A 14,360-nucleotide genomic window follows, 5' to 3' on the forward strand; every position below is an offset into this window, starting at 1 on the left:
GCAGGAAAGACCCATCTTCAATTGTACTGAGCTAACTGATCGCAGCTGACTGACGACAGTTGACTCTTGGCCGAGGGATAGAACAATCAGCAAGGGTTCCCGCTCCTGATCATTCCTGCTGGTATAGTCCCGCCTTTGCTCACTCATGTCCAAGGGGTGCAGCTTTGAGCATACCTGGTGCAACTGGTTCAAATATCCAGATCTGGCTGGACCACATCAAGCACTATCGGGGCCCTGCCCTTCTCTACTGCAACCATTCACTAGTGCAGGATTATAAAGCAGAAGAAAGATCCTCCTGGATTCTTTTCTCCACAAACAACCATCTCCTTAAACCCCTCTGCCCCGCCCTCTCCACCCTCACCTTCGCCAACAAGCGCAAGGACCTCATGAACTTCTTTGTCACTAAGATTGAGACCATTCAGTCATCTCTCTCTGCTGCTTCCCCCTCTTCCCGTTGCCCAATGAGTCAAACTTCTCCAAAGATGCTCCCTGCCCTATCCCTAAACCCGGGTCTTTCTCTAGTTTCACTCCTATCTCCCCTCATTCCCTCTCCAAGCTCAACTTGTCCATGAGGCCCACCTCCTGCTTTCTCGACCCACTAAACTGCTGACCAGCGAGCTTCCCTTCCTGGCCCCCATGCTAGCTGATATTGTATAAGGCTCTCTCCGCTCAGGTGCTGTTCCCCTCCCTTTCAAATCTGCCGTCATCACCCCTCTCCTCAAAAAAAACCAGCCTTGATCCATCTGTCCTTGCAAACGTGCCCCATCTCCAGCTTGTCATTCCTCACCAATGCCTTGAACATGTTGTGTCTCTCATATCCATGCCCATCTGCCCTGCAACTCCATGTTTGAATCTCTTCAATCAGGTTTCAGCCTCATCACAGCACTAAAACAGCCCTAAGCAAAGTCACAAATTACATTCTCTATGACTGTGACCATGATGCACTATCCCTTCTCATCATTCTTGACCTCTTTGCAGTCTTTGGCACAGCCAACCACACCATCCTCCTCCAAAGTCTCTTCGCCGACGTCCAGCTCAGTGGGACTGTCTTCATCTGTTTCCACTGGAATGTCCTCCCTAAACCTCTTCACCTCCTTCTCCTCCTTTAAGACCCTACTTTTGACCCAAGTTTTGGTCACCCCGACTTCTTTGGCAAGATGTCCATTTTTGTCTGAATGAGCCTCTATGAAGTGCTTCGGGACATTTGTCCACATTTAAAATCCTATATACAGGAAACTCTCTGGTATCCGGCACCGACGGGACCGGGATGGTGCCGGTTGATTAAAAATTCTGGATGACGGAGAGGGTTATCTACCGAGGCTATTTTTAACAAACAGTCAGACCCCTGTTATTGAGGTGTTCGGACTTCCGACAGCGCCAAGAAGCGAGTAGTGGCAGTTTGGAGAACTACCCCCCTGACTAACTCGGCCACCGCGGGAGCCTCGGACTCAGCAACGTTGCCGGTTATTGAGGTGTTTTCGGAGTATGAATTTTGCCGGTTAATAGAGAATTCCTGATATTTAGGTGCCGTTTAAACGAGTTTCCTGTAAATGGAATTTGTTGTGGCTGTAGGTGGTGGTTTCCTCAACGTTGGCAGGAGATCGACACGAAGCCCTGGAGAAACGGCCATTTCGACCCTTTCCACATGGTTCCTGCCAATCCTCTGTCGAAGTTACAGCTCGAGATCAGGAGGGCTCCAGGGAAATTCTACCCCGCTTTGATTAACATTAGCATCAACAATAAATTAAACACGACTGAGCATATTTGCAACTCCCATCATGTTGGAGCACAGCATTCCAATGAGTTGATCACAATTGTTACATGTTTTTCAGATATCAACGCGTGTCTTGCAAACCCATGTCCGCATGGTTCAGTGTGCCGTACCTCCACCGGGAGCCAAGAATGCCACTGTCAGAAAGGGTTTCGTTTATGTCTGCCACAATTCAACTGTACAACTGGAAGACCATACTGTAAAGGTAAGATCTTCTGGTTCTATTAACTGCATTGATTATTTCCACTGTTTGATAATTGTTCTTGCAGTGTAATTAAAGCCAAGCCAGGGTTGGCGGCGCAGTGGTAGACAGTCGGGAAGGAGTGGCCCTGGGAGTTCTCAACATTGACTCCAGACCCCATGAAGTCTCATGGCTTCAGGTCAAGCGTGGGCAAGGAAACCTCCTGCTGATTACCACCTACCGCTCTTCCCTCAGCCGATGAATCAGTACTCCTCCATGTTGAACACCACTTGGAAGAAGCAGTGAGAGTAGCGAGGGCACAGAATGTACTCTGGGTGGGGGGGGGACTTCAGAGTGCCGACTTTCAGATGAGACTTTAAACCGAGGCCCCGTCTGCACTCTCAGGTGGACGTAAAAGATCCCAGGGCACTATTTCAAAGAAAAGCAGGAGAGTTCTCCCCGGTGTCCTGGCCAATATTTATCCCTCAATCAACATCACTAAAACAGATTATCTGGTCATTATCACATTGCTGTTTGTGGGAGCTTGCTGTGCACAAATTGGCAGCCGCGTTTCCCACATTACAACAGTGACTCCACTCCACAAAAGTACTTCATTGGCTGTAAAGTGCTTTGAGACATCCGGTGTTCGTGAAAGGCGCTATAGAAATGTAAGTCTTTCTTTCTTTCATGGACTGGACCATTGAACTAATCAAAAAGACTGTACTTCACCATTTATTTACAGATACGGACGAGTGCCATATTGCTCCAACAAAATGTGGCGCTGGTGCATCCTGTGTCAATACAATTGGAAACTTTTGCTGTGTATTCAAGTCGAAACCTGGGGAAGGCAGAAAAACCAGTTGTTCCGGTGAGTGATCATTGTAATCGTCATTGACACTTTAGGAAAAAAGCGCACTTTATCCTGGAACGTTGACAATAAATATTCCTCTTTTGAATGTTTGGGGGACAAAACCTTTCAGTTAATAAAGTATATGGGATCCTGAGCTTTATAAATAGTGGCATTGGGTACAGAAGCCAGCAGGTTATGCTAAACCTGTATAAAACACTAATTTGGAATCGAGTTCAACAATTTCAGACTATAACCTCGGCCCCTATCATTTTTTTTCTCTCTCCCACATGGCAGCTGTCGATCATTCTGCCATCGCCATTTACACTTCATCTAGAGTCATCTTTTGTTTCTTACCTTGTCCCATTACCTCTCCTTTTGCCTCGCACCATCATCCCTTTTATCTCTTAATCTCTCCTGCCTTCCACCCTATCACAGACCTTCCCTTTTGTTCTTTCCTCCCCTCCCCCCTTTCCCTGCCCCCGCACCTGCTTAAAAACCTGTTCCATCTCCAGCTTCTTCCAGTTCTGACGAAGGGTCATCGACCTGAAACGTTAACTCTGTTTCTCTCTCCACAGATGCTGCCTGACCTGCTGAGTATCTCCAGCATTTTCTGTTTTTATATAAAACACTAGTTCGGCCCCAGCTGGAGTATTGTGTCCAATTCTGGGCACCGCACTTTAGGAAGGACATGAAGGTTTTGGAGAGGGTACAGAAGGGATTTACTAGAATGGTTCCAGGGATGAGGTTTTACAGTTACACAGATAGACTGGAGAAGGTGGGGTTGTTCTCCTTGGAGCAGAGAAGGCTAAGAGGAGATTTGATGGAAGTGTTTAAAATCAGGAAGGGTTTAGATGAAGTAAATAAATAGAAACTGTTTCCAATGGCTGAAGGGTCGATAACCAGAGGGCACAGATTTAAGGTGATTGGCAAAAGGACCAGAGGCGACATGAGGGAAAACATTTTTACACAACGAGTGGTTAGGATTTGGAATGCGCTGCCTGATAGGGTGGTGGATACAGATTCAATAGTAGCCTTCAAAAGGGAATTGGATAAAGACTTGAAGGAGAAAAAATTGCAGGGATATGGGGATAGAGCGGGGGAGTGGGACTAACTGGATTGCTCTTCTGCTGTGGCTCAGTGGGTAGCACTCTCTCGCCTCTGAGTCAGAAGGTTGTTGGTTCAAGTCCCACTCCAGGGACTGGCGCACAAAAAGCTAGGCTAACACTCCCAGTGCAGTGCTGAGGGAGTGCTGCACTGTTGGAGGTGCCGTCTTTCAGATGGGACGTTAAACCGAGGCCCCGTCTGCCCTCTCAGGTGGACGTAAAAGATCCCATGGCACCATTTCGAAGAAGAGCAGGGGAGTTCTCCCCGGCGTCCTGGCCAATATTTATCCCTCAACCAACATCACTAAAACAGATTATCTGGGACATTATCACATTGCTGTTGGTGGGAGCTTGCTGTGCACAAATTGGCTGCTGCGTTTCCCACATTACAACAGTGGCTACACTTCAAAAAGTACTTCATTGGCTGTAAAGCACTTTGGGACTTCCGGTGGTCGTGGAAGGTGCTATATAAATGCAAGTCTTTCTTTTTTTCGAAAGAGCCAGCGCAGACTTGACGGGACGAATGGCCTCCTTCTGTGCTGTACTATTCAATGATTCTATGAAAATCAATGTCTTTAAGAACATTTAAAATCGTATTGACTGAACTATTTATGGAGACTGGCTGCTGACGGGCAGCACCATCGGGTCATAGTCCAACTAGTAATTCCGCCACGTGCTTTGAGCTCTTTCTGAACCTGTTTGGTAAAGAGACCCTTTTCTACAATACTGCATTCTTGGGATTAATGAATAACAAGCATTAGGGGTGAACAACTTAACCTCTGGCTGGTCAAAGCTGTGACTGAAATGTATTTTGATTTTCTATTTTAAATTGACGATGGTAAAAAATAAGAAAGGCAGACTTGCATTTCTATTGCGCCTTTCACGACCACCGGACATCCCAAAGCGCTTTACAGCCAATGAAGTACTTTGTTGAAATGTCGTCACTGTTGTAATGTGTGAAACACAACAGCCAATTTGCAAACAGCAAGCTCCCACAAACAGCAATGTGATAATGACCAGATAATCTGTTTTTTAGTGATGTTGGTTGAGGGATAAATATTGCCCAGGACACCGGGGATAACTCCCCTGCTCTTCTTCAAAATAGTGGCATGGGATCTTTTACATCCACCTGAGAGAGCAGGCGGGGCGTCGGTTTAACGTCTCATCCGAAAGACGGCACCTCCGACAGTGCAGCACTCCCTCAGCACTCCACTGGATTTTGGTGCTCAAGTCTCTGGAGTGGGACTTGAACCCACAACCAATTCATACACTCAGAGGCAAGAGAGTGCTACCCACTGGGCCACAGCAGTCACTAGTAGCATATTACTGTGCAAGTGTCGACAAAAGTATAGTTATTGTTCTCTGATTACATCCGGGAGCCGCGGGGACGGGGAACCGGGGGTTCCTTACATTCTTGGTTGGGCCTAGCAGGTGATCCCTGGGCCTGGTTTCACTCAGGGCAAACCAATGTTGGAGAGGGGGGCCTCAAACAGCCATTAGACCCCCCTTGCTTGCACATGCAAAGGGCCTAACGACAGCCTCAGATGCCCTTACCCAATATGGTGGACGGCGCAATTCTGGCCGGAAATGTGCGCACGCTTCCTGCCCGCCATGTTGGGGCCTTAGTAGTCCCAGTAGCTCCCGAAAAAAAAACATGCGCTGCACAGAACAATTTCCAGGCCTGTGATTTCTATGCTGAATATTTTGTTTTTGAACTCTGAAGTGCCTCAGATAGCGAATTCGACTTTTGGCTCTTTAACAACAATGTCAAGTTGCGGTTGGCACTCAGGCTGGAGTTCACTGTTTGTAGATGTCTCCGTCATCTAGCCTGATGTTAATACTCGTGTGTCCCGGAGTGCCCCCCTCAATCACCCAACAAGTGCTACAATGCTAAGTGTTCAAAAAAATTAAAACATGGTTTGAAATTCCCGGTAAAACCTGAGCTATTTGTCAACGTCAGGCTTCAAAATCTTCACGAAGTGAACCTGAGGCCACAGATCATGTAGCATGAAATGAGAGTTCCCAGTAAAAACACCATGGGGCAGATATGAGCTGTGAATAATTCTGGAATGTAGCGTGTGATACTAACCTGTGCCTTCATTCCCCCAGATTGTGAAATAGACTGTCATTTCAACAAGCACCCATCACGTGATGCCAACTCGGAAGTATCTGACCAAATGGTACGTGGCTCAAGTAATGAAAAATAAGGAATAAAGAACTTGGGGGTGAAATTGGGTATCGCCCATTTTGGGGCGCTAATATCGGCCGGGCGCACAGTTTAGTGCCCGGCGCTAATTATCGCCTCCGACTGCAAAATTCGCCTCTATCGCCCCTGGCGGTGATTTGAGCGCTAAATCAGGCGCTACACACCTCTCTTAAGGCGCTAACGTCGGGGAGCGAGGCGCTACCTCAGAACGCTACCGAAGCTCAGGCGATGTCCGTTACCATGGAAGCCAGACAGACTGGCGCCGGCCAGTTCTTAAAGGGGAGGGGCCATCTTTCTGGCCAGCCACCCCCTGCTCATTGCAGCCTTGAATTTCGGCCTGGAGAGACCTCGAAAGCAATTGTGTTGGAAGCACTAATGGATAGGCCCAGGGAAAGAGCTCGGCGCTTAGGAACCTCAAAAGTGGTTCTGAGGGCCAAAACTCCTTAGGACAGCGTTAAATCTCTCCAGACGTCTCTCTCCCTCTCAACCTGCGTGTACTAAAAATTTTGCCAAGAAGAAAAGGCAGGATGCGCCCGCCTTTAAATAGCGCTTGCCCAGCCCCTTCCCGACTGCAAAACATTCCCCTCTACCTGTTGTTGCTAGCAGCAGGCAGAAAGGCAGGGGGCGCCACTCAATATCCGGTCCGGGACGCTACCGGGACGTCACGACCTGTGGGCGCAGGAGTTCTTGGCGGTAGTGTTTAGCACTGGTCAATTTCGCGAGCGGCGCTAAAATCGCCACGCTCGGGTGCTAACTTCCTAGTGCCCCGTTAGCGCCCCCCGGAGGCAACCAACTTATTCCCCTCTTGCATTTCTATAGCGCCTTTCATGACCTCAAGATGTCCCAAAGCACTTCGCAGTCAATAAGGTATTTTTGAAGTGTAGTCGCTGTTGTACTGTGGGAAACGCAACAGCCAATTTGCACACAGCAAGCTCCCACAAACTGCAACATGACATAGCAACCATGAGATATCTGTCCATCTCGGTCTATTTCTATCCCTGTAGCCTCCAATCTCATTGCCAAACAGCTCTTTATTGAGAGGGGTTAATCGTTTTAGTATCAACCATTGTGTTGGTGGTGTGGGGTAGTTGGCGGGAGGGGGGAGTTTCTTCGAGCTTCGAGTCTCATTGAGGCTGGTTAACTGTGAACCTATTTCCTCCAGTTCGATGCTCACAGTCCAAGTCACGTTACCTGTTTACATCTTTCAAAAAAACTAATTTTTGAGGAAAGGCTTATAAATTTGAAGCTTTCCCGCTGGAATCGAGAAGTTTACGTGAGGATCCAATAAATTATGAAAGGTTTACAGCCAACATAGTACTTTTTGGAGTGTAGTCACTGATGTAATGTGGGAAACACGGCAGCCAATTTGCACACAGCAAGATCCCACAATCTGAAATGTGATAATGACCCAGATGATCTGTTTTAGTGAATGTTGCTTGTGGGATAGGTATTGGCCAGGACACCAGGACGAACTACACTTAAAATGTACCTCATTGGCTGTAAGATGCTGTGGGATGTCCTGAGGTTGTGAAAGGCGCTATAGAAATGCAAGTTCTTTTCTTTTTCCTATTGTAATGCAGCAGGAGCGATCTTTTTGCGCTGGTTCGGTCGATTCCGCCCAGACTGCGTTGACAGTGGAAGCTCGACCCCTATATTTTTAATAATCCACATCTTTTGTGAACAGGCTATTAATACAAATAGGAAATCTATCAATGAATGCGTTGAGGAGTGATAGTTGACATTTTATTGCCCGTTTGCGGTACTGTATCGCCAACATAACCATGTTTTTTTTGAAATGACCATTTGTTTTCTCGCTCTTTCACTCCTTATTTGCTTACAGTGTATGAGCACATGTCAAATACAGGCTCTCTACAAAAATATGTCAGAGATCGACAGACAATCAGACCAACCCAGCAAGGTCACGAGGCTCCTGGAGAATGCAGAAAGCACCCTGATATCTTTAGTCGAAGCTTCATTGAATCAAAGCGAAGAGCGAAAATCAACGGAAGACTTTGGTAATGCGCTAATGGTTTTCAAATATTTCAGTCGTGGTTGTACGACTCGAGTGGCCTCACTTCCCCCTTATCAGACACTAGAAACTCCACTCACTGTACCAGAAACTAGAAAGCCCAGATTTCTACCACCCTTCGTGTGAAACCGTGCTTCCTGACTTTTCTCCCGAAAGGCCCAGTTTTAATTTTAAGATGATGCCCCCCTTGCTCTTGATCCCTCCACCAGAGGAAATAGTTTCTCCGTATTTACCCTAGTGAATCTTTTTAACGTTTACATAGGATTACATCGGATATACGGCACAGAAACAGGCCATTCGGTCCAACCAGTCCATGCCGGCGTTTATGCTCCACTCGAGCCTCCTCCCGTCTTTCCTCATCTAACTCTATCAGCGTAACCCTCGATTCCCTTCCCCCTCATATGATTATCTAGCCTCCCCTTAAATGCATCTATACTATTCGCTTCAACCACTCCCTGTGGTAGCGAGTTCCACATTCTCACCACTCTCTGGGTAAAGAAGTTTCTCCTGAATTCCCTATTTGATTTCTTGGTGACTATCTTATATTGATGGCCTATAGTTATGTTCTTCCCCACAAGTGGAAACACTCTCTCTGTATCCACTCTATCAAAACCTTTCATGATTTTAAAGACCTCTATTGGGTCACCCCTCAGCCTTCTTTTTTCGAGAAAAAAGAGACCCAGCCTGTTCATCCTTTCCTGATAGGTACACCCTCGCATTTCTGGTATCATCCTTGTAAATCTTCACTGCACCCTCTCCAGTGCCTCTATATCCTTTTTATATGGCGACCAGAACTGTACGCAGTCCTCCAAGTGTGGTCTAACCAAGGTTCAATACAAGTTTGAAACATCTAGATCAGAAACTGGGTTAAGACCGGCCAAGATTTGATCCATGTCAGATAATTGAGGGTAAATTCCCCAATCCCACACTGTGAGTGGAGAAGCTGTGTTCAAAGAAACTTTAGTATTACAGGAAACTCTTTTTTATCCAGCACCGACGGGACCGGCGTGGTGCCGGTTGATCAAACAGTCCGGATTACAGAGAGGTATACTTACTAAGGTACGAGAGCCCCGTACACGGCCACAGATCCCGGCGTCCCTGTTGCATGGCAACAGGTGCAGGAACCCCGGTTACACGGCCACGGATCCAGGAACCCCGGTTACACGGCCACTAATATGAAGTGAAACTTACCTGAACCTACTCCTGAATTTTGCCGGTAAAGAGAGATTTCCGGTTATTTAGGTGCCGGTAAATCGAGAGTTTCCTGTATTACACTGGACCACACTCCCTTTGAGCATGGCTTTTTCGAGCTTTACAGGGTGGGGGAACTTCCATCTAGATTTGAAGGGAGGTCACGGAGATAAAAAAAAAAGTAGTAATTAAAAAGCACGCAAGCTGACGGCCTAATAGGAACTTGGATATGAATGATAATTTTAAAGAAGGAAAATATGAATCATAACAGCAGAATTTAACAGTCAACTCTTGCATTTTTAGAAATTTGTGTAAGGCGCCAAATAAACCCTGAAGAACCGTTAGTAGTATCGACACTGGGAAACACCGTGGAGGTCCAACCAGCTGTATTTGCTGAAACAGCATCTGGTAAAGTAGCACTGCTAACTGCTGATTATTATGGGTTACGAGGGGCGTTGCCCTGCATTACAAACAAACCCCAAGCCGTCTAGAACTCATAGGGGGTTAAATTGGGCCACATGGTGCCCGTTTCTCAGGCACTTACACAGCCTCCTAAGGCCCCAAAATGGTGGGCAGGGAGTATGCGCACACCTCCGACTGGAACTGCGCCGCCCGCCACATAAATACGGTGGCGACAAGAGCAGGTCAGAGGCTAGGTATTCTGCGGCGAGTGTCTCACCTCCTGACTCCCCAAAGCCTTTCCACCATCTACAAGGCACAAGTCCAGAGTATGATGCAATACTCTCCACTTGCCTGGATGAGTGCAGTGCCAACAACACTCAAGAAGCTCAACACCATCCAAGATAAAGCAGCCCACTTGATTGGCACCCCATCCACCACCTTAAACATTCACTCCCTCCACCACCGGCGCACCGTGGCTGCAGTGTGTGCCATCTACAAGATGCACTGCAGCAACTCGCCAAGGCTTCTTCGGCAGCACCTCCCAAACCCGCGACCTCTACCACCTACAGGGTCAGGTGCAGCAGGTGCATGGGAACACCACCACCTCCAAGTTCCCCTCCAAGTCACTCACCATCCTGACTTAGAAGTATATCAGTCGTTCCTTCATCGTCGCTGGGTCAAAATCCTGGAACTCCCTCCCTAACAGCACTGTGGGAGCACCTTCACCACACGGACTGCAGCGGTTCAAGAAGGCGGCTCACCACCACCTTCTCAAATGCAACTAGGGCAGGGCAATAAATGCTGGCCTTGCCAGCGATGCCCAGATCCCATAAACGAATAAAAAAAAAATTAGGAAAGGACAAACAAGAGGTGTCCGTTACTCGCACCTGAAGCTGGCGTTAGGTCCTTTACATATGCAAATAAGGGGCCTAACACCAGCTTCAGGTCCCCGCTGCTGCATTGGTTCGCCCGCGCTGGCTGCCTCAGAGAGAACCAACTCCAAACATCGCGTAAGTAACAAAAACAGGTAATTACTTACCACAATTGCCGCCACTCCCAGACCCAAGATCGCCGACCCCTGACCTCCAAACGTGACCGCTTCCGAATTTAACCCCCACTGTTCACAGCACACTTTTGACCATTTCTGTTCCCCTCTGGCTCTCAGAAGAGTTTGACGTTTTATGTCATCCAGGGCCTGGCTGGTTGTACCTTGCTGCCAATGCAGCTATGGCAGGTGTCAGTCGTGGCTCAATGGACAGCGCTCTCGCCTCTGAGTCAGAAGATTGAGGGTTCAAGTCCTAGTCCAGAGACTTGAGCACATAAAGCTAGGCTGACGCTACCAGTGCAGTGCCGAGGGAGTGCCATATTTTGGACATAGACGTCAAACCGAGGCCTTGTTGGTCCTCTCAGGTGGAATATAAAAGCTCCCAGGGTCACAAGTTTTTGAGCAGTAAATGTCAAGATAATAATCTGAGGGGTTGAAAATGGAGCTCAGTTGGTGTGATGACTGTGCTAGAACTTTGCTCTCTCACATTTCACGAACAGATCAAACAATTCCTGCCATTGCCTTACTTGTTCACAAAAACATGGAGGCCATTTTGGGCAATAGTTCTGAAGAGGTGGAGGACACAGCCAAATCTGATCAACCGAAGATGGTGTTGCACTCGCAAGTACTAACAGTGGTGATAAGCAGCAGGAAGAAAAACTTTCAGACCCATCCCATCATCATCACCTTCAACCACAGTAAGGTTTGTGAGACACCATTTCACAATCTTCATTTAGCAGTGGCATCATTGTCAGCTGTGGCTCAGTGGGTGGCACCCTCGCCTCTGAGTCAGTAGGTTGTGGGTTCAAGTCCCACTCTAGGAACTTGAGCACATAAAGCGAGGCTGACACTCCCAGTGCAGTGCTGAGGGAGTGCTGCACTGTCGGAGGTGCCGTCTTTAGGATGAGACGTTAAACCGAGGCCCCGTCTGCTCTCTCAGGTGGACGTAAAAGATCCCGTGGCACTATTTCGAAGAAGAGCAGAGGAGTTATCCCCGGTATCCTGGCCAATATTTATCCCTCAACCAACATCACTAAAAAAACAGATTATCTGGTCATTATCACATTGGCTGCCACGTTTCCCACATTACAACAGTGACTCCACTTCAAAAAAAGTACATCATTGGCTTTTAAGTGCTTTGAGACGTCCGGTGGCCGTGAAAGGCTTTATATAAATGCAAGCCTTTCTTTCTTTCATTGTTTGTTAAGCCCGTGGGAACCATTTCAATCCTGTGTAGTTGAAATAAAGGAGGCTAGAAGTTCTGCTTTGCTTTCACCACAGAACTACCGTAACCTTGAGTGGGGGAATTTGGGGAGAGCCTGGTTTCTGCTCCCATTGATAAATTCCGATGGAGGGGAGCATGGCACTTCCTCTGCCCACGCCCCTCCCCCCCGATTGTGACATCACACCAGGAGGCGGAGACTCCAGGTTGCCCCGGAAACGCTCAGCTTAAGGCCAGCGGGTAAGTGCGGCTGCTTGAAGCAGGCTTGCTCGCTGTGCGATGGCCATAAGTGGGCCTGGCCAATGCCACGTCCCAAAGGCAATCGATCTCGGGCAAATGGTTATAGCGGCAGAGGAACTAAGCGAGAACTGTGGACACACGGGTGCGGGGCACCATCTCCTGTTCTGCAAATGCCCAGGATTTGATACGGGGTCTACTTTAATAGCCCCGATTTTAAGCTGGTCCTTTCACCTGCTGGAAGCAGGGATAACCCTGCCCCCTCCATGACCTGTTTTTTGTCTGGCGAGCAAGAAAAGGAGAACAAACTTGAAGCACCTCATTCGACATTCCACTCTAGGCCCAGAGAACATTGGAACATAACAACATAAGAAACAGGAGCAGGAGTAGGCCACTCGGCCCTTCGAGCCTGCTCCGCCATTCTATAAGATCATGGCTGATCCTCTACCTCATCTCCACTTTCCTGCACTATCCCCATATCCCTTGATTCCCTTAATATCCAAAAATCTATCGATCTCTGTCTTGAATATACACAACGACTGAGCATCCACAGCCCTCTGGGGTAGAGGATTCCAAAGATTCGCCACCCTCCTCATCTCAGTCCTAAATGGCCGACCGCTTAATTTGAGATTGTGACCCCCTCTGGTTCTAGACTCCCCAGCCAGGGGGCACATCCTCCCTGCATCTACCCTGTAAGAATTGTATATGTTTTAATGAGATCACCTCTCATTCTTCTAAACTCTAGAGAATACAGGCCTAGAGCAGAGCCACACATAGCAGCAAGTTTAGTGGGAGCCACAGGAGAAGGAGAATCCCCAGCACTTACTCCGTTGCCGCGGATCACGGGCAGCCGCCTATATTGGGTAAATGGCGCTACCCACTCGCCAACACCATAGGCGTCGATTAAACCGTATTAAGCGGGCTGGCTATTTTGGGCAGTTCAAGGATCACCTTCCACCTCACTCTCCACCCCACCCCCCCACCTGATTCGTATTGCAGTCCTAGTTTATTGTATTTGAATCACCCCCCCTTTATTAAATGTTAATTCCTGAAAGAAGACAAAAGACTTGCTTTTATACATCACCTTTCCTGAACTCTTGACATCTCAAAGCGCTTTACAGCCAATTAAGTACTTTTTTTTGGAAGTATTGTCACTGTTGTAATGTAGGAAACACAGCAGCCAATTTTTGCGCACAACAAGCTCCCACAAATAGCAACGTGATAACGACCAGGTCAACTATTTTTTTTAGTGATGTTGGTTGAGGGATAAATATTGGCCAGGACACCGGGGTTAACTCCCCCTGCTCTTCTTCGAAATAGTGGCCATGGGATCTTTTATGTCCGCCTGAGAGAGCAGACGGGGCCTCGGTTTAACGTCTCATCCGAAAGACGGCACCTCCGACACTGCGGCATTCCCTCGGTACTGCACTGCGAGTGTCAGCCTGGCTTATGTGCTCAAGTCTCCGGAGTGGGACTATGAACCCACAACCCTGTGACTCCGAGGCGAGAGTGATATTCACTGAGCCACGGACGACATCGACAAGCGCGGCGGCAAGGAATTTTGAAATTGACCAGGGCAGTGCGTAGAGCGTTCCCCTCGTAAAGGACGTTGCTGGGGAGTCCGATGGGATTAGCGTTCACCGCGTATAGAGGCAAATCGCCTCTGCACTGACGTGCCGGCTACGTGCGCTGGGGACTGGACCGCTGCTTCACATTCTCCCGACAAATTAAAGTTTTCAATTAAATATCCTGCTGAAAAGCTTCCTAAAGAGGGGGTTTGGGGGGGGTGCGGGTGTGGGAAGATACTACAGCTGCACTGTGATATGGAAAAATACACCCCATCATAGACAGTAAGTACAAGCATGGCGAGTATCTATCCTTGGGAACTGAAGAGGTGCTCAAAATGTTCTGTGTTTCCTGAAAGGTTCCTTGTCTTTCCTACAGGTCAATAAAAACAAGTCAAAGATGAGCTGTGTCTACTGGAATCCCACAGCAACAGGAAGCCTCTGGTCTACCGAGGGCTGTGAATTGATGGAGTCCAACACAACACACACTGTGTGCAAAGCGTTTCACCTCTCCAGCTTCGCTGTACTGATGGCGCTAAAGGTACAAATGTTCGGAAT

At 48.0% G+C, this 14,360-nt stretch overlaps 1 protein-coding gene across 2 annotated transcripts in view; it reads left to right on the top strand.

Annotated features, from left to right (window-relative positions):
• Window positions 1-14,360, top strand: part of LOC147097612 (adhesion G protein-coupled receptor E3-like) — a 76,499-nt gene that overhangs the window by 35,849 nt on the left and 26,290 nt on the right. For both annotated transcript variants that reach the window (XM_085971583.1, XM_085971582.1), the window contains exons 3-9: window positions 1,833-1,976; window positions 2,695-2,820; window positions 6,015-6,085; window positions 7,952-8,126; window positions 9,635-9,739; window positions 11,279-11,481; window positions 14,182-14,343. In XM_085971583.1, coding sequence (XP_085827709.1) covers window positions 1,833-1,976; window positions 2,695-2,820; window positions 6,015-6,085; window positions 7,952-8,126; window positions 9,635-9,739; window positions 11,279-11,481; window positions 14,182-14,343 — 986 coding nt within the window. The remainder of the gene's footprint in view (window positions 1-1,832; window positions 1,977-2,694; window positions 2,821-6,014; window positions 6,086-7,951; window positions 8,127-9,634; window positions 9,740-11,278; window positions 11,482-14,181; window positions 14,344-14,360) is intronic.

The sequence above is a fragment of the Somniosus microcephalus genome, chromosome 31 (assembly GCF_052327205.1).
Source record: "Somniosus microcephalus isolate GS21.2 chromosome 31, FLI_Smic_1.0, whole genome shotgun sequence".
Lineage (NCBI taxonomy): Eukaryota > Metazoa > Chordata > Chondrichthyes > Squaliformes > Somniosidae > Somniosus > Somniosus microcephalus.